The sequence below is a fragment of the Chiloscyllium plagiosum genome, unplaced genomic scaffold (assembly GCF_037043375.1).
Source record: "Chiloscyllium plagiosum isolate Xiang-an unplaced genomic scaffold, Cpla_swu_hap1 HiC_scaffold_7, whole genome shotgun sequence".
Lineage (NCBI taxonomy): Eukaryota > Metazoa > Chordata > Chondrichthyes > Orectolobiformes > Hemiscylliidae > Chiloscyllium > Chiloscyllium plagiosum.
This window is the reverse complement of record NW_028270145.1, coordinates 73,217,081-73,237,359: the sequence shown is the minus strand read 5'-3', so window position 1 is coordinate 73,237,359 and position 20,279 is coordinate 73,217,081. Positions and strand designations below refer to the sequence as shown.

The following is a 20,279-nucleotide window of genomic DNA, read 5'->3' as shown; positions in this document are numbered from 1 at the left end:
TTGCAGGGTGTGGTGAGAATTTATCTAAACAAAGCTGCTGATTTGATAAGCAAAGACACATACCTTATGGGCATGGTACAAGGGAAGTCTGATCCATATGCTCTTATTCGAGTCGGCACACAGACATTTCGCAGTAAAACAATTAAAGTAAATTTAAATCCTGAATGGTATGAAATCTATGAGGTAAGATCTTTTAAACTTTAGAACCTTTCCCCTCTGCATCCACCTTCTTCCCCATGTCCCAACTCCAAAAGCTTGGCATTTTTGATCAGTAATTTCTACATTGACACTGAAATAAGAAAATTTTAGTTGCTCTTAAGCAAGAGTAAATGGCTTACAAAGTTTTTGTTGCTTTCATTTTAGGCAGTAGTTCATGAGGCCCCTGGTCAGGATTTGGAGTTGGAACTTTTTGATGAAGACCCAGACAAGGATGACTTCCTTGGCAGGTCAGGTGTAATCTTTTTACAATATTTCAAAATTTGTATTTCAACATTTCCTGAAGATACTGACAGTAAATGATTTTCAAGGTACTGCCAGCCTGCTGGTGCCCTTAAGTGAGAGGTTGGCTGGTGGTATGTGAAGATGGAAGTTTTCTTAAATGCCCTATGAATAGCTCCACAACACAGTTATCAGCGAGACTCCTCAGTGAGAGTCCTGAACAATTCTGCAAGATTATGCAAGGGTCAATTTTTTCCCTGTCTCCTACAAAACCTGAAAATGATTGTCAAATAGGGCATTGACACATCCTGCTTTTACCTGACATCCAATCCCAAAAAAATATACATGTGCAGCACATAGAGTCAAAAAGTAGTGATCAGGAAGGCCCATGGTAGAGTCCATGTTTGTTTGCTTAGCAGATATTTACTCAGTACAAAGTAGGACTCCCTCAACCTGGAACTTTTCTGTGTCTTTATAACTTACTACTACATCAGGCAATGCACTTTTGTAATTACTGATTACTTGGTACAATTAACTAACTTAATGCTTTCACTGATCATCACGGGTTATTGCTGGTTTACCAATTCAAAACTGGCATATGTGGTCAATGTAAATTGAAACATGTCTCAAAGTTTGACTTGCTGTAATTTTATTTTATGTTCTGATGTACAGCCTCGTTATAGATCTTGGTGAGGTGATGAAAGACAGAGTTGTGGAAGAAGTAAGTACACCAAGAGCTATCCTCTTAATGGTAGAGATTAGATAGAATGCGATTACAATAGCTATTTAATCCATAGCAGAAGCTAAACCTTCCATCAAATACTGGTGCTTTGATTTGAAAACAACTCAATAAATGCCCATTGTAGATTGCATCTTTGAGTAGATAAGTAGAACAGTCCATGGTTGGGAACAGAGTGAAATTGTGATGTTGTTTTTACATTTGTCTTGGAAATATTCTGATGTTATATCAGAATTCTATTCAACGTATGACTTCAAAGAAAGTTGAAGAAACTTTTTAATTTTACTATAATAAAACAAAGAACTGCAGATGCTGGAGGTCAGAAACAAAAACAAATGTTGGAACTGATACTAAATGCTTTCTCCTATAGTGCTGCCAGACACGTTGAGTTTCTTCAACAATTTCTGTTTTATTTTCAAGTTTTATATCTGAAAAGGATTGTGAATGTTTTAAGTATACCTTTTATTTTGAAAGGTTTACTTGACTTTTTTTGTATAGTCCAAGGTGCTGTGCAGTGCTGTATATTATCCTTGATAATTTTTATACAGAAGTGTTTCTGACATCCATAAGGTACTAAATGCTGCATCTGGTTTTGGTGAGTGGGTAAAATCTTAACAGATGAATGATAATGTGAAAGATGTCAGTTGTCCACTTTGACTGAAAGAATTGAAAAAGAATATTTAAATGAAGAAAATAAAGAGGGATCTAAGTGTTCTTGTACATGATTCACAAGATATTAGCATGCAGGTACAGGTAATGAGGAATTAGGAAGGCAAATGGAATGCTGATCTTAATAGCAACAAGGACAGAATAAAACTAGAGTAGTCTTGCTCTAACTGTACTGGGCAATGATGAGGCACCTAGAATAATGTATATAATTTTGATCTCCTTACTTAAGGCATTGGTAAGGAGAAAGGTTTAGTCCTACACTTGGAGTTTACATGAATGACAGATATTCTTATAAAGCATACAATATTCTAAAGAGTATATAAATGTACAAATCAGGAACAGGCCACTCAACCTCTTGAGCCTGCTCCACCATTCAATAAAATCATAATTGATCTGTTTTTCCCACATACCCATCTACACTGGATTAACTTTTCAATCTATTGCTCATCAAGTATCTATCTTCAGCTCAAAAATATCCAAAGTCTTTGCTCCCTCCACTTTTTGAGAAAGCAAGTTCCAAAGACTTATAACCCGCTGTGAGAAAAATTCCTCTGTCATAAATGGATAATTCATATTTTTAAACCATGTCCCCTTGACCTAGATTCCTCCCCTAGAAAAAACATCCTCTCAAATCCACTGTAATTTTACTGCCCTTAGGATTTATATATTTCAATGGAGTCACCTCTTACTCTTCTAAGCTCCAGCAGTTACAAGATTATCCTGGTCAACCTTTCCTCATAAAACAACCCATTCATTCTAGGTATTAGTCTAGTAAACCTCTGAACTGCATTTGTGTCCTGCTTTTAAATAAGGAGAGCAGTACTGTGCTCCAAATGTTGTCTCACTTGTACCCTGTCGTAACCTCCCTACTCTTGCATTCAATTCAATGTTTTCTCTTGAGTGAACCTATTACTCAGAGACATAGTTTAAGCATGATAAGTCTCCCATTTAGGAATTTCTTTTGAAGGTTATAAGTCTTTGGAGTTCACTTCCATGGAAAGAAACAAAAATATTAAAGGTTGTAGACAGATTGTTAATTCCAAGGGAGTTTAGAGTTACAGAGGGGGGAGAAATGGAATTGAAGCCAGGATTGGCCATGCTAAATTGCCCGTAGTGTTACGTTAAAAGGGGTAAATGTAGGGGTATGGGTGGGTTGCGCTTCAGCGGGTCGGTGTGGACTTGTTGGGCCGAAGGGCCTGTTTCCACACTGTAAGTAATCTAATCTAATCTAATCTTCACCAATGGTGGAGCAGTGCTGGAAGGAGTGGGATGGCAAATGACCTATTCCTGCTTCTGTTTTGAAGTGTAAAAATTAATTGAATAGTTGGCATTATCCTGTGGCACTGGTCAGTATAATTTGCCTTTGCTTTGGCATTGGTTATCAGCAATCACTTCAGAAAAATGAATAGAAATTTGCAGAGCAGCCTGGCACAGTAGTTAATATTAACATTCCTATTTAGCCAAATTCAAGAATCGTCAGTGTTGACTTTATAATGTTTTCTCTTGAACTGTCCATCTGATTTATAAAATTCTCTTCCCTGCAATATCTAAAGTCTAAACCTAGGCAAGTTACAAATTTTAAAAAAAGCAGAGTAGTATTTTTAAATAACAGCTTTTATTGATTTTTTTGATTTATTTATTGTTATTTGTACCAAAGTACAATGAAAAGCTTCATTTACAAGCAGTACAGGCAGGTCATATTAAGCAAGAATGTACAGAACAAAAGATTTAGACAGAGGCATACAGGTAACATTGCACAGAGCATACTAGAGAGATCAACATTACCAAGATCAGCATTATTTGAGGCTAGAGAGTCCATTCAATAACCTAATAAGGGCTGGGAAGAAGCTGTCCATGAACCTACTGGTGCATATGTTCAGGCTTCTGTATCTTCTGCCTGATGGAAGAGGTTATAGAAGATCATTATGGGATGTGAAGAGTCTTTGGTGTTGGCAGCCTTTCCATAGCAATGAGTCATGTAAGTGGAATCCCTGGATTGAAGATTGGCTCCCATGAAAGGCCTAGGCTGTGCACACCACCCTCTGTAGTTTCCTACACTCCTGGACAGTGCAGTTGGTATACGAGACCGTTATGCAACCAGTCAATGTGCTTTCAGTTGTGCAACTGTATAAGTTGGTGAGGATCCAAATTTCCTGAGCCGCCTGAGGAAGAAGAGGCATTGTTGCGCCTTCTTGACCGTCGCAATGATATAGAAAGACAAGGACAATGTTTTCTTAAATCACTTCTCTTTGTAATAATATTTTACAATGACAAGTTAGTTATTCTTGCAAGGAAGTAAAATGAGTCAAATTCCTTGGATACCTTTCCAAAAGACATGAGAAACATTTATAAATAATTAATCCTTGATCTAATGTATCAGTAAAAATTATTGATCACATTGATGACAATTGGTCTAAATTTAATGCAGATTCTTTGTATGCCATCCTTCGGTTTCATAATATTTTATTCTGTTGCCGTTGCATTAACTCACTTATACGTTCTGTCTGTTGCACAGTGGTTTCCTCTGAATGATGTGGAACATGGGAAAGTTCAATTAAAGCTTGAATGGCTGTCCTTGGTCACTGATCTAGAAAGAGAACCTAAGGTATGTTTGGAACAGCATGGATGTGAATTGAGACAAAGGAAATTTATGTACAAAATCATAGATGTCATTGTAAAAATAAATTGCATTCAGTGCATAGTTCCTTTTAATTACCACACTTACTTCTCACAAACCTTTTCCTATTGTACTTCTTTGATAACATCCTAATGTTATAAATTTAGAAATCCACTTCTCAGGATGGCATGCCAAAATACATTAAAAATATGGCACAGAGAAAATCTTCTGCGATTAGCAATTTGTGTTTAAAAAGGAGAAAAATGTCATGTTAAAATCATAATTAAATAGGAAAATGTGATAGGTTTGATCTAAATTGAGCAATGCCAATATACATTCATGATGTCAAGCTTGCATGATAAAAGAATCCAGCAATTAAAAAAGTCATATGAGAAAGAAAAGGAAATTTCATCTTGTTCCTCTAATTTACAGAAGACTCTTCCAGGCCAATCAAATGCAATACTGGTTGTTTATCTGGATAGTGCATGCCATCTGCCTGTAAGTAAACATTTTTTAAACTTAATTTTGACTTAATTTGAGGTCATTTATTTTAGCCTTTAAAATTATTAATTTAACAATAAAATAATTTTTCCAGGCATGACGAATGTAACACTTTTAGTCAAAACGTGAGGCAGACTATAGCAGAAACTATAGGTCATTTAGCTGAACATCAGTCAGAGAAAATGTTAGAAGTCATTATTAAAATTTGTTGTAACAAAGCACTTAAAAATGCTGCAAGGTAGTTGGGAAGAGGTTTTGTGAAATCATGTTCAGTAAATTTATTGGAGTTCTACGAGGAAGTAATGTACTGTAGATAAAAGAGAACCAGTAGATTTACTGTTCTTGAATTTCCAGAAGGCATTTGATAAGGTGCTGTATCAAAGGTCACTGTGCAAAATGAAAACTCATGATGAAGGAGGGACATTGGTATGACAAAAGATCGGCTAGTTAAAGAGAAACCTAGGCATAAATGGTCAGTTTTCATTTTGGCACAATGTAACAAGTATTGTGCTGGGGCCTCAACTTTGTATAATTTATATAAATTACTTGGATGAAGGGACCAAAGGTATTGTTACTAAATTTAAAAAGACAAGGAGGAAAGTAAGCTGTGAAGAGAAAATGATGAAGCTAAAAGTAATATAGCTATGTTGTGTGCAGAGATCTGGCAATTGTGTGTTGTGGGAAAAATGATATTGGCCATTCTGGCATAAAACTAATGAAAAAACACATTATTTATGTGTTGCGTGATTGCAGAGCTCTGAGATGCAAAGAGATCTGGTGTCCTAGTGCATATATCATAAAAAGTTAGTGGGCAGATACAACAAGTAATTAAGAAAACTTAATGGAACATTATATTTATCATGAGGGGTTATTATCCAATTATACAGGGCATGAGTGCAACCACATCTAAATGCAGGATTAGTCTCCTTTTAAGAAAGGATGTAAATACATTGGAAGAAGTTCAGAAAGGGTTTGCTAGACTGAAACCTAGCATGGTTGAGCTTTCTAATGAAGAAAGGTAGGACAGGTTAAGTTTGTAAATGCTGGAACTTCAGATAAGGGGTAACTCGATTGAACTTTTAAGATCCTGAGGGATTTTGACAGAGTGGCTGTGGAAAGGATATTTCCTTTTGTGGGAGAACCTAGAACTAGAGGTCGCTAATTAAAAATGAGGGGTCATTCATTTAAGGCAGATGTAGCATTTTTGTTTCCCTCTAAGGATCATGAGTCTTTGGAACTTCCTTCCTCAAAAGGCAGTGGAAAGCAAAGCTTCTGAATATGTTTTAAGTTGTAGTAGGTAGATCCTTCACAAAGAATGAAGAATAAAGAAAATTTACAGCCCAGGAACAGGCCCTTTGGTCCTCCAAGCTTGGGCCAATCCAAATCCACTGTCTAAACCTATCACCCAATTCCTAAGGATCTGTATCCCTCTGCTCCCCACCTGCTCATGCATCTGTCCAGATGCACCTTAAATGAATCTACCATGCCTGCCTCTATTACCTCTGCTGGCAATGCATTCCAAGCACCTACCACTCTCTGTGTAAAGCACTTTCCACGTGTATCCCCCTTAAACTTTTCTCCTGTCACCTTGAACACATGACCTCTCATTATTGAATCCTTTACCATGGGAAAAAGCTATCTCCATTCACCCTGTCTATATCCTTCATGATTTTGTAGACCTCAATCAGGTTCCCCTTCAATCTCCTTTTTTCTAATTAAAACAATCCCAACCTACTCAAACTCTCTTCATAGCTAGCACCTTCCATACCACGCAACAACCTCGTTAACCTTCTCTGCACCCCCTCCCAATTTTATTGACCTGTCAGTTCTTATACTCCATACCCTGAACAATGAAGGCAAGCATACCATATGGCTTCTTGACCACTCTATCCACCTGTGCAGCCATCTTCAGGGTACAATGAATCAGAACTCCCAGATCTCTCTGCTCAACATTTTCCAAAACTCTTCTGTTCGCAGTATAGTTCACTCTCGAATTAAACCTTTCAAAATGTATCACCTCACATTTGCCCAGATTGAACTCCATCTGCCACTTCTCCACCCAACGTTCCAGTCTATCTATATTCTCCTATATTCTTTAACAGTCTTACTGATCAGATCACCAATGCCCTCTTCCAGATTATTTATGTATATCACAAACAACAGTGGCCCCAGCAGTGATTCCTGTGGAACGCCACTGTTCACCTTTGTCCATTCCAAGAAACTTCCTTCAACTACTACTCTCTGTCTCTTGTTGCTCAACCAGTTCTTGATCCACTTAGCTACAACACTCTGCACACCGTGACTTCACTTTCTCCATTAGCTTACAATGTGGGACCTTATTAAATGCCTTACTAAAGTCCATGTATATGACATCTACAGGCCTTCCTTCATCAATCAACTTGGTCACTTCCTCAAAGAACTCAATTAAGCTGGTAAAGCACCATCTCCCTTGTTGCCTATCACTAATAAGCCAATTCTCTTCCAAATATAAATAGATTCTATTCCCTCAGTACTTTCTCCAGCAACTTTCCTACCACTGATGTCAGGCTCACTGGTCTGTAATTACCTGGAATATCCCTACTACCTTTCTTATGCAGGGAGACAACATAAGCACATAGTTGAAAGGGTAAAGGGATAGATGGAAAATCATCATTTTGAATTATAGAACAGGATTGAGGGACGGAATAATCTAAATCTGTTCATGAGATATGTTTTTACAAATTTTTATTTGTGGATAATGAAAGTAATTTATTGTTTTCTCCAAGAGAAATCAATTTGAGTTCACCAATAATGAGTCCAGTGTGAAGAAAAAGAACAAATTAAACTACATCAAGGTAATTTATTGCATTCAATCAAATGCATAATCTTGTTTAAATTCAAAATAATTAGTTAAATTTAGGGGATCTGTTAGAAATTTATATTCAATGCTGCCAGACCCTCAAGGCTTTAAGATCACTGGTATTTCCCTTTTTCACAGCTGGAATACCCTGGAATACATAGTGAGTTGTGCCTACATGGTCCTGTTCTGTCAAACCCCACTTTTTCCCATGTAGAGTCATGCTAAACTGCTGGGTATCGCTCCATGCTGGCCAAGTATAGAATTCCAACGAACTGCAGCTAAACATCAGAACCAATATTCCCAATGTATCACCACTGCACCTCCTCCCCTTCCCTGGCTGCTACCAAATCCTAGCTCTATTTTTATTGAACAACTAATGATATTTCCTTAGAAATGTTAAACATCAGGTACTTATTTCCAACCTGCTTTATATTGTACCCCAGTTTGCCTTGTATCCTTAGCTTTAAATAAAAACATTCTCTGAAGAAATTGCCACAATGTTTTCATTATGTGTTAGTGTATTATGTCTCTGCTTTTGGAACATGACACACACCAATTGGTAGACAGATCTTGAGAGACCAGGGTTAACCTTTGTAATTATGATTATTAGTTTCAGCAAGGAGTCTTTGTAAACAACTAAGGAATGTTGTGAGCTGACGTTCAAGTAGCAGACTCAAGACACCCACCCTCAATGCTTTGAGACCATTGTCATTACCTGTTTCACAGCTGACAAATTACAAAAAACCTACTGAGTTTCATGCAGCATCTGTCACCTTGATCTGATTTTTAAAATGGTTAAAAAAGGGGGAAATTTTACATTAAAATTCAATATTAAAATTGGAAAAAGATGAACTGAAAAATTGGTTTGTTTTCATGAAGTCTTGTACTGACTTATCCTTCTGATATTGTAGTTTCTGCCTTGAGTCTTGCTTGTTATGGCTAGTTGCGGTGAAGAGGTGACCCTCTGCAGGCAATCAATTGGTAGTAAATGTGTCGACAATGTCCTAACTTTCCTGTATATAGTGGGCACTGTGAGCTGCAGCCTGAGGTCAGGTCAGCTATCTCTGCTACACCTCCAGGAGCAGCATTTCCAGCTTTTCAGCATAACAGGGAGAAAGTTTTCCACATTTCTCCATTGTTCAATTATTAACAGCTAGTTCTCCTTTTTTTGGTACCACATTCCACTTTAATAGTGATGCTGTCTCCAGTATTTTCTGCCTCAGTGGTGTATGCTACAAACCAACCACCCTAGCCAAGTTTACAGATGCCATAAGCCATTTTTAAAAGCAAGAGGAAGGACCTTTTAACAGAACTCTAGACTTCACTCACAAAACATACTCTTGCTATCATCTGTATAGAAGAGCCATTTTGACACTATTTTTGTTGAATATGGATAATGAGCATCATTATGTTGTGATATAGGAACAGTTGGAATGTGTGCCATCCATAACTGATCCTCTAAGGTAAAAGTATTGTTAATACCCTCTAGACCTAATGGCATTAAATTTTAAAAACAATCAAATTAAATTTAGTCCTTATGAACTGGATAATAAATAGCAAATAGTAATTTAATATCTATTGAATTTAGTATTGTCATTCGAATGTTTGTTTCCAATGACGGTTTATAATGTTTTACATTCACAGTCAATAAAGAAGGCTAACTCGGAACCTAGCTGTTCTGTTCAACTTGTTGTTGGAAACAGCATGCAAGAAAGTAAGGTATGAGTTGTCATATTCAAAGCTGCACATTTGAGCACAATTGCTCTGTAGAATAATACAAATTATGTAAGTTAATTTTTCAATATATTTTAGTGCAGTAGAAGCTTGGAGTCACTTCTACCTAAGATGAGATGGAATGGTCTAAAAACTGTACCGAAGACCTCAGTAAAGCCATCAGAATGTCCATTCTATCTGTCCAAAATTGGTAATGAGATTCATGACCAGAACTAGTTTGGCCCTCAGTTTAAAAACTACTAGCAAGCTGTAGACAGCAAATGATTGCAAGTTGCTGGTTGTAAATAGACAACAAAAATCCTCCACCTTCCATAATGAGTCAGATGGCAAATAGAACAGAGTATCTTGGGTTAGAAGGAAGAGATCCTGCAGAAGGGCCAGCAGCAACAGGCTGATACTTCTTTGTAGGTTCAGCAAATTTTGTTTCCTCTGACCTCAATACTTATTTGGCTGCTTGTTTTTTGAGCAGTCATCAACAGATCCTTTTACATTTGCTGATTATAGATGTCAATGACCTCTCAATTTGACTGGTGTAGGAAATAATTTTGCAAACTTAAGCAATGTTCTGGAAATTGTGCAGCCTCGATATTCAAAGGGCCCATGACATGGCATATATTCTTCCTGATTTTCAGCTGTCAGTTACTGGAGTCTTTGTAGGGGAATTTCTTTTCGCTATTAGTGGCTTTGTTGGTGCTGTGGAGTTTAAAGTCCTTGGGGAGAAATGTGCTTGTGGAAGGTCACTGTTAATGGTATTTGCAGATTTGTGTTGATTCCCCAGGGCCAACATCTTTCTTTGTTGATTGTCATTGGAGATCACATAGGTAGCAGCCTAAGGTGTTCCCTGCAGCGGTGAATCGAGGTATATCCAGAAGCAGTGCTATACAAATGAAAATCTCTCCCATTACAAGAACCTGGGAGGCAGCTTGTTTATCATCTTGACTGCAACATTGGGGGAAAAAAATGAAAAGCCATAATGCAAGTGTGCATATACAGGAAATGTAAAAGTATTGAGAAAGTTGTGAAATCTTATTAAATTATTTGGACATCAAATGATTAAAACCTGAATTTCAAAAATGATTAAAGATTTACATTTGTGTTAACATACCACAGTGTAAACAATTTCTTCTCAAGAATGAAGCACTTTACTTACCAACAGGAAATTCCTGATGTCAATTAGCATTTCACTTAAACAAATCAATTAAATAATTTACAAATGTTATTAGCATTGTGAAAGACTGTGCATATTTAACTATCACCTTTGGATTCACAGATTTGCTACAATACCAGTTCACCAATTTGGGAACAAGCATTTGTATTCTTCATCAAAAATGTTCACTCCGAACAGCTAAGCTTAGAGGTAAAATAATAATATAAAACAATGTTTTCAATAATTGAGACAGAATTAAAGATGACAATATTGTGTTGTATAAGTTCAGATTCATTTTCAGTACTAAAATGCCTTGCGTTGTCAAATTTTGAAATTGCTTCAAGAAATCGCCAAAGTATACAACAACAATTGGCTCACTCTGTTTAATGAAGTTCCAGGAGAAAGTGAGGACTGCGGATGCTGGGGAGTCAGAGTTGAAAAGTGTTGTGCTGGAAAAGCACAGCAGATCAGGCAGCATCTGAGGAGCAGGACAGTTGATGTTTTGGGCAACATTCCTGATGAAGGGCTTATGCCTGAAACATCAACTGTCCTGCTCCTCGTATGCTGCATGACTTAGTGTGCTTTTCCAGCACCACACTTCAACTCTTAATGAAGTTCCAATGAGGCTGATGGGAAGCTTGAACAAATATCTAAAGTGTGTAACCTACATGTAGCTTAAGGTAAAACAAGAGGATCAAAAAGATACATTACGCATTTTAGCCAAGTGCAATTTAGGGGCTTAACTCTTATTTCAGGCCACCTTCTGTAATAATGATTTTCCATGTGGCTGTCCAAAAAACCTCTATTGGGATTGCAAACATCAAAGAAGACAAGTAGCTTGCTTGAATGTGAAGCTAGCAGGAGTGAGTGCCCCACTCAATCCTACACCAATAGAAAACCAAAATAACTACAGATGCAGGAAATCAGAAAGAAAAACAGAAATTGCGGGAAAAACTCATCAGGTTTGGCAATATCTGCAGAGAGAAATCAGAGTTAATTTTTCATGTCCAGTGACCCTTCTGTTTTTGTTCCTATACTAATGGAGCCTGTCGTAACAGGCCTGAACTTGCAACATCTATCATCGCTCCACCTGGTACCAATCTCTTCACTGATCTCAACCCTTAATCCCACTTCCAACCCAAGCACCTATTCATGGTACTGATTATTGAGTGTGTCTACAACTTTAACCATCGCCCAAACCTGGAGGTTCCCCTTGTTAGCCAGCTCCATGCACCCTGAGTATTTTGAAGTGAAGATCAGGGCCCAATATCTGTCAAGTTATAAACCTCTCTTTTCAAATTTAATAATTGGGGACTGCACCTTCTCAGAAATGATTGAAAATCAATTTGGAGGCTATATAGCGTGTCTGATACAAAGATCTGTCCATGAAAGATCACCCCAAGATAGCAAAGTTCAAGAATTTGTATTTGGTGTAGCACACTTTGTCCCATCTGTTCAAAGGAGAAAGTGAGGTCTGCAGATGCTGGAGATCAGAGCTGAATATGTGTTGCGCAGCAGGTCAGGCAGCATCCAGGGAACAGGAGAATCGACGTTTCGGGCATAAGCCCTTCCTGAAGAAGGGCTTATGCCCGAAACGTCGATTCTCCTGTTCCCTGGATGCTGCCTGCCCATCTGTTCAAAGGCCAGATATTGGGCCTGCGGCAATTGCAGAGTGGGCCCTGCACAGACAATTCATGGAAGTGATACAGAGAAGTGACTTGCATTTATGAGCTGAAGGAAGGAAAAAATCTTTGCTCTGGCTGGGATTTCCTATCAGATAGGATGTCACAGACCTCGGGACTCTTCTCCAGTATAAGTACTCCCAAATCAGCTTTCTCTCCCAAAATATTGAAACCCTCCATCAACCCATTTATGGGACTCGCAGCCCATGGTGTGGCAGATAGATGTGTACTATAAAAACAGAGACTAGAGGTTTCTCTGCTAGGGTTGATGCCTCAAAATAATCAGATTGCAACCAAACAGGAAAATAAACATTGGCACCATTCTTTACAATACAAGCAGTATGAAACTTTCCTCAGGCAATGAAGTATGTTGAATAGAGGGTGTCACAACCTCCCATCCAGTTGGTCCATCATAAACAGAATGGTTAAAGAAATCGATCCACATGGCTTAGTCCTTCTGAAAGCAGGTGGCAATAAGCCATCCATACTCTGAGGTGAAGCTCACTGTCTATATTGGCCCTCTTGTGCAAGTCCGTCTGTAGCTGATGATGGCTGCTTCTGTAGATTCTGTTACCATGGGATCAGGAGTGATGCCAGTGGTTTCTTCCAAGAAACAACACGACCAGAGGTCAAGGTGCACATGGGTATGGGCTAAATGCTGGAAAAAGGGATTAGAATGGTTAGGTACGTTTTTTTTAATTTGCACAGACTTAATGGCCTGAAGGGCCACATTTTTGTGCTCTCGATCTGAGTATGACTGTAGGAGTGACAGGGTTAGTCTGTAGCATTGAGGTGTTGCTTTCGGAGCATCTGTGGCTTCAGTAATGTCATGTAACTAGTCACATTACACTTAGACTTTCTGATTGTGGGCCTGTCTCAACTTGCTAGAAACGTCCATCACCTTGCAGTATTTCCAACCAGGTCTCCTCCTCGTGTATCATGCATTCCATCGGGAACTATATCCTGTGCAGCTTCAAACGACAGCACCTTGTTACTTGCATGTGGTGCCAGTGCACATTGAAAGCAGCCAGTGCATCATCCCACACACACTAATCAGCTTCCTTCTAGGGAGCCTGAGGCAGAACCTTTCTAATATTGCCAGCAACCTCCACCGGTTGTTTATTTCCCTTTTATGTGGCACTGGCATCGAGCCAAGATGCTGGTTAGTACAGTGCTTTTGATTTGGCTTGTGCCAACAGAGCAGTTTATAGATTGCATTTGCCTCCCATGCTGCAGTGCTTGCTTGCATATCTAAGAGAGCATGAGGCGGCAATCAGGAAAAAATGTACTTTGGTTCCATGAGTTGAAGGGATCTCATTAGAATGTGGTTACTCAAACACTTGTTGATATGCTGGCAATGGAACAACTGAGGGCAGCTGAATGTTTGTCTACCAATTGCACTCCTGGTTCATAGGGGCCAAATGTTCAACTCGGTCTAGTGATTATTGTATGCTGACATGCTGTAGAATAGCATTGCAGGTCCATGAGCTTGATACAAACCAAAACTGTTTTTGCTTAAAAGTTGGAATGCCTTGTTATTCAAACAGCAATAGTCTCTCACATTGTCACTAGGAATACAGCTTGGTTCACAATTGTCCAGTTCACACAGTTGCCTTTGATCACTTCCTGGTTTCTACCATCCAAGAAATTAATGATCCAATTAATATTTTCCCTTCCCAACACTTTAGAAATTTGAATAGATATATGAAGCATGGATAAGCTATATCGTTTAAAGTTACTTTCTGGAATTAAGTAGATTATTAGCTAATATTGTTAATGTATGCATGTTCATTCATTAATTGCAAAAGTGATTTATTATATGTTCAGTTTTATTAAGTAAAATATGCAAACTACTGTTATAATTTGTTTTGAGAAGATCAAAGACAAAGACTGGGAGTGTGCCCTTGGGATCTTGACCATTCCTTTGTATCAATTGTTGAAAGCCTCAAATCTGACCCTTGACCAAAGGTTTCCACTGGAACACTCGGGCCCCAACAGCCTTGTAAAATTGAAGATGGTTCTTCGGGTATGTGAAATCTTTTCTCTTAATCTTTTCGTACACAAGTAGGACTAGGAGCTGTGTCCCAAATCCAGCATGAACAGGAATTGAACCCCACATTGTTGGCACCGTGTGTTCCACACTGGCTGTCCAGCCAATTGAACCATCCAAAGGGGTGTGTCTCAGTTACTCTGTCACCAAGGACTTTAACGTGGAGGAGCCAATGTTAGACTGGGGTGGATAAAGTTAAAAATCACACAACACCAGGGTTATGGTCCAACCTTTTGGACTGTAACCTGGTGTTGTGATTTTTAACCAAGGACTTTGGCAGGTACATTGTAGTCATAGAGCAATGAATAGTGGTTTTCTTTGACCAGGAATCCATGCTGTCCTAGGTTGAGCATCTATATGCAAATCCTGTTTGGCCATTGTATAATGCACTTTCCTTGTTCATAAGGTGTTGGAATGAGATTTGAACCTGGAGCTGCTGGCCAATAGGCAGGGACGTCACTATCCCTATTCTGTCATAGACCCATTGTAGGTTAAATATATCAGAGTTTTATTACCTATTTTGGTGAATCTTGCTTTCTTAGATATGAATATATGTTATGCACAGATGTGATAGCATAGAAGGCTTTGTTAACTTCTCATGCAAGCTAAATCCAATTCTATCAAATATTTACACAGCATCACTGTTAAAACCTTAGAAATTTAATACCAATCAGTTTAAGTAGATTTGTAAACAGGTTCCATTCTGAATCATTCACTGCCAATAGCCCCCTCCAAAACCTTGGATTTTCATTAAGAACAAAATTGCACAGACACCGGATTTGGCTCAACCACAAGCTTGTTTATTAAACTAATCTTCTGATATGCTGATACAAAATATCTGAGCTGGTCTAAAAAGTATGATATCTTGATTGGTTTATCTGATTTAAATCCCTCCACAATTTAACCTCCACTTCCAATCAAAACACAACCACACCAACTTAACACTTTTTACTGAGAAACCACAGGCAACATCTCGTGTTACTGCCCCAAACCTCAAATCATTCCCAAACTCCCTGAATTTGATTGCTACTGTGAAATTAATTTTTAAAATCTCAGCCCCAATACCCGTCAGATTTAGCTGATAACTTAGTCTTCTATGCAGTTGGTCCTTCTGGTGAGAATTGTGGTCTGCAAGGCAGACAGATTGATTTATTATTCTTGACCCCATCCCCCTTATGACTGCAGACCTATCCTGACAAGATCACTGATTTAGCTGGAACACTTAGAATCCTCATATGGCTGGCCCATCCACTGTTGATTGTAGGCCTCTATTAGACTGATCAGTCCTGACTCTTCAACTGCAGTTCCTTTGATTTCACCCCTTTTTTGTAATGATTCATATCCAATATGTTGTGGTTGTCCATGCTGTGTTCAGGATGTCTGAGGTCCTATCATCCTGAATATTCCAATCTTGGTCCGGGCAAGTATGATCATTGAAATAAATCCCATTCTTATCTATGGAAAGACCAATCCAGACAACATGAATACTTCCCAGGATTCCTAACCATTTTTTTCTTTTGTTTGGAGGTGACATTGCAACAGCACCTGACCGAAGATGAACAAAGGCTTGAATAATCCATTTCGCTCAAAGAAACTCAAAGCAGAAATGGGCTGATTCCAATACTTTTGTATTAGGTGATCAATCCCTTTGCATCCAGCAATGGCCTGTATCATTGTCCCATGATAGCAGTCAGATGTTGAATTACTCTTGCTAAGCTATTATTTTTTCTTTCGTGTCCAAATAAGCCCTTATTGCACAGTTCTTCTCTGTTTGTGCTGAAGATGGACTTTTATTTGACATAACTTGTGTCCTTGGGTTTTTATTTTTGTCGACATTCTACCATTTTCCCAGTTAACAGGGATTTTGATTGCATCAACTTAACATGTTTTCCATTTAACACCAGAGTTTCTTCAGTGACATATTCTTACTATGTGTGCTTAAGGCTGAGTTACAGATTATTGCTTGATGGAATGTAAAGGTAAAGCCCCAATCAGATTGGTCATACACTTATCAAATGGCAGAGTAGGTCTAAAAGGCAGAATAGCCTACTCCTCATAATACATTTGTTGGTTCCTACTGCTCAACTTAATGCACTTTTCCAGTTGCTCTTCCTGTATGTAATCTTAAAAAGAACAGAAGAATGTAACATGAGCACATTCAGCTTCCATGCCTGGATTTAACAATCTGAAGCTCTGCTTTCATCATTTAGAATGGCATTAAAATTCTGGGCAGTTTTGTGTTATGGAATTGAATCACAGAATTGTTATGCCTGTTATGTCCACACTAGCTGTCTCAAGGAGCATAATGACTGAATGGAAATCTCCTACGTTTTCCCCATAATCCTGAGTACTATTTCTGTCTAAATAATCGTTTCATGTCCAGTTCCAGAAGCCAGTAATGCAACTGGCATTGGCACACAGATCACTGTGCATGGACCTTCAGAGCAGCTGACCTCTACTATTCGTCCAGGCAATGTTTTCTAGATCCTGTCTACTTGCTGTGTGAACATTTTCTAACACATTACAGTTGCTGCTTTTGCAAATTGTCTTTTATTTGCGTCCTCTCATTCTCAAACCTTCTATAAGAAGACACTGGTTGTCCCCATCTATTCTCTGTAGCCACTTCAAGATTTTGAAAACTTCAATCAAATCCGCTCTTGGTCTTCTCTCTAGTGGAAACAGTTCAATTTCTCCAAACAATGTCCATAACTGCAGTTGCTTAAATCTGGAACAGTCTTTGTAAATCTATTCCATGTTCTTTCCCCAAAATGTTCACATTCTCCTTTTAAAATATAGTGACCAAAATTGAACATAATACTCCAGCTGAGTATCAGTGTTGCATACGAGTGTCTCGTTCAAGTTCAGTATAACCTCCTTACTCCTGCACTATCTGTCCCTTTTAAAGCCCAGAATAATGAATGCTTTATCCAACTATCTGCTATCTTCAACTATATATATATATATATATGATATATATATATAGACCCTCTTAAGATTAGTACTATGTATTTTGTATTATCTGTCCATGGTCTTTCTACCAAAATGCATCATCTCCTACTTCTAAACATCTGAGAAGAGTGACTATTAAATTATGAAGATTAGTATTAGCAACTGCAAGGGTTTCTGGCTGAGAGCTGCTTGCTGATGTTTGTTCGTTGTGAAATTCACAGATACTCACCACTGAGGAACCAGATCCTGACAGTGTCAACACAGGACTGAATGCCCTTAAAAAGGGTCCTATTTCAATAAAGAAAAAGAAAACTGGGAGCCAGCCTAACACTCCTCCTCCAACTTTAGGATCACCAGATGTTCCAGAGACATGCGGTAATAGTACAGTATGTGACCCGATGGAGAAAGAAGAAAGACAGTCTAAAGACGGTGATGAAATTAAATCAGAACTGCCAATATCTCCAACACAGTCCAGCTCCTCGGATGCCTTAAAAGATATGACTAGGACTACTGTTGAATCGTCACTCACCATTTCTAACCTTGATCCTCAGCAGCTGACAAAGTATAGTCTGTTTTGATTTTTGTAATTACATCTTTTGTGTTTTGAAACTTCAAGTACAGTATTTAAAGGTTGTTCAAAGATGAATTTTTCAGCCTGTGATACAAACATTGGGTTAAAATATAACTAGGTAGGAATTCCAGTTAAAGTGAGGAGCCATCAAAACTTTGCGATGATGACTGAAAGAAGCACAGAACAATTAGTTAATTTAGGCAGATACAAACTAAGAACTAAAATTTGTCACTGTACTAACAAAACAATAAAAACCATTGAAGATTTTAAAACCATGTATAGGTAGTTCTTCTATAACACGATGGTTGTGTTCTTGTGCAACCCCATGTTATAGAAAAATCACGCTTTAGAAACCATGCTTAGAGTGTTGGCAATGTTATTGCGTTACTGCCAACATACATTTAAAAAAATTCATGCTTTAGAAGCAGTGTCCCCAATTTGTCAATCTTATTATAGCAAATTTGGTTAATGAAATGCATGTTATAGCAGAACAGCCTGTACTTGCTTACTGTTTCTAAGCTAAAATTTACTACATAAATTAGTTGATGCAAACGTTCCTTTCCAATAAGTATTATTTGAAACTTTCTGGGTGCTGGCCAGAAAAATATTGACATTCTCAACTAATCTCATGTCACCTTGATCTACTTGTGGATTTGAATTTGTCTGTCTTTGTGTTTCAGTTTTGTCTACATTTTTTTTTAATTGAAAACAATGGATAACTGTGTAATTTGCCTAAATTTAGCCTACAGTTACCAGACTTTGAATGTAAAAATAATTTGAGCAACATGTACAGTTTCAGTTGTAGAAAGATCCATTCTAGCTGATCAAAATAAATCGGAGAATGAGATAAGTACAATGATCTAGAAATTAGAAATGAATTCCTGAAATTTCAATATCAAACATCTCTGCTGAGCAGAATATTATAGGAACATTTGGATGAATCATTTCACACACACAGCTAATAAAAGCTATGGTAATTAAAGTTCAATAATTTCACTTTGGAGTCAAAGTTTCTCGATATTTTTGTATAGGAGGAATGTACAATGAAAAGTCTGTTTGCATGTTTCTAACCAATTTAAGTAAATCCATAAGGTCTTAGTGAGACCACCTCTGGAGTACTATGTGTAATATTGGTCTGCTTACTTAAGGAGGAACGTAGTTGTTTTAAAGGCAGTTCTGTGTAGCTTTAATAGATTCATTCCAAAGATGAGGAATTTTTCTAATGAAGAGAGATTGAGCAATTTAAGTTTATACTTTGAGTTTAGAAGAACAAGAGATCAAATTGAGGTATAGAAGATGCTAAAGCAGATTGAGAAAGTAGACATAGAATGGATGTTTCCTCATGTGCAGCAATCTAGAATGAGAGATCATAGTTTTAGGTTAAAGGGATAGCAGATTTAAACAGATGAGGGAATTTAGTTGTCTTAAAGAGCTGTGAATCTGGAATTCACTACTCCAGAGTGCAATGGTACGGGGACATAGAATAAATTTAAGAAGGAGGCAAACAGGTATTTGTTTAGTAATGTATTAAAGGATGAGCAGGCAGGAAAAGGGAGTTGAGGGAAAGATGAGATCAACTATGATTGTGTTAAGTGGCAGAGCAGGTTCAAGATGCCGAACTGCCTACTCCCGGCCCTAGTTTTTATTTTTAATATTATCTACTTATAAACTATTGGCACCAAAATATGACAGGGGTTGACCAGAAAGTGCCATAAATTAGACAGGGAAATGGTAATAGAAACACAGCTTTTCCCGACAAGTAATACCATCATCACAATGGAGGTCGGGGTTTCCTTTGTCAGGAATACTCATGCCCTAAGTCCTCCTACTGAACCTAACGTATAGATACAGTGTCAGACATCACCCTGGGATATTGTTGGATAGTTGGCACTCATTTAGGATCTAAATGTCTGTCTTGAGTTTTCAAATTTTCTGATTAGCAGATATAATGCAAATTTCTGGACACATCATTATAAAATTAAATAGAATTAGGAAATCTGGAACATTTCCTTTGAAGTGTTGCTTAGTCGACAGTATAATCGAGTCAAGTTCAATGTTTATAGCTGAACTTTAATTCCCATAGTTTGTGCATGTTGATGACGGCAACTAATGTTGAGAAGGCACCACTGAGTAATTGCAGAAATGAAGATTTCAAACTACTTGAAACACATTTAGATATGTATAGATAAGCAAACTATTGTCTTAATTTTTCTTTCAGTGGTGTGGCCCTGAATGAAGAATCTTTAGGCAAAATCCAGCTCACTGTGCGATATTCTACTGCACGCCACAGTCTGATTGTAATTGTTCATTGTTGCAGGTAATACTTATGGCTGATACACAGTT

At 37.9% G+C, this 20,279-nt stretch overlaps 1 protein-coding gene across 1 annotated transcript in view; it reads left to right on the top strand.

Moving 5' to 3' along the window:
• Positions 1-20,279, top strand: part of LOC122551676 (extended synaptotagmin-3-like) — a 142,424-nt gene that overhangs the window by 114,946 nt on the left and 7,199 nt on the right. The window contains exons 9-19 of the mRNA XM_043693985.2: positions 7-183; positions 364-446; positions 1,111-1,159; positions 4,362-4,451; positions 4,896-4,961; positions 7,730-7,798; positions 9,448-9,522; positions 10,808-10,894; positions 14,243-14,392; positions 17,587-17,927; positions 20,155-20,253. Of these exons, the coding sequence (XP_043549920.2) occupies positions 7-183; positions 364-446; positions 1,111-1,159; positions 4,362-4,451; positions 4,896-4,961; positions 7,730-7,798; positions 9,448-9,522; positions 10,808-10,894; positions 14,243-14,392; positions 17,587-17,927; positions 20,155-20,253 (1,286 nt within the window). The remainder of the gene's footprint in view (positions 1-6; positions 184-363; positions 447-1,110; positions 1,160-4,361; positions 4,452-4,895; positions 4,962-7,729; positions 7,799-9,447; positions 9,523-10,807; positions 10,895-14,242; positions 14,393-17,586; positions 17,928-20,154; positions 20,254-20,279) is intronic.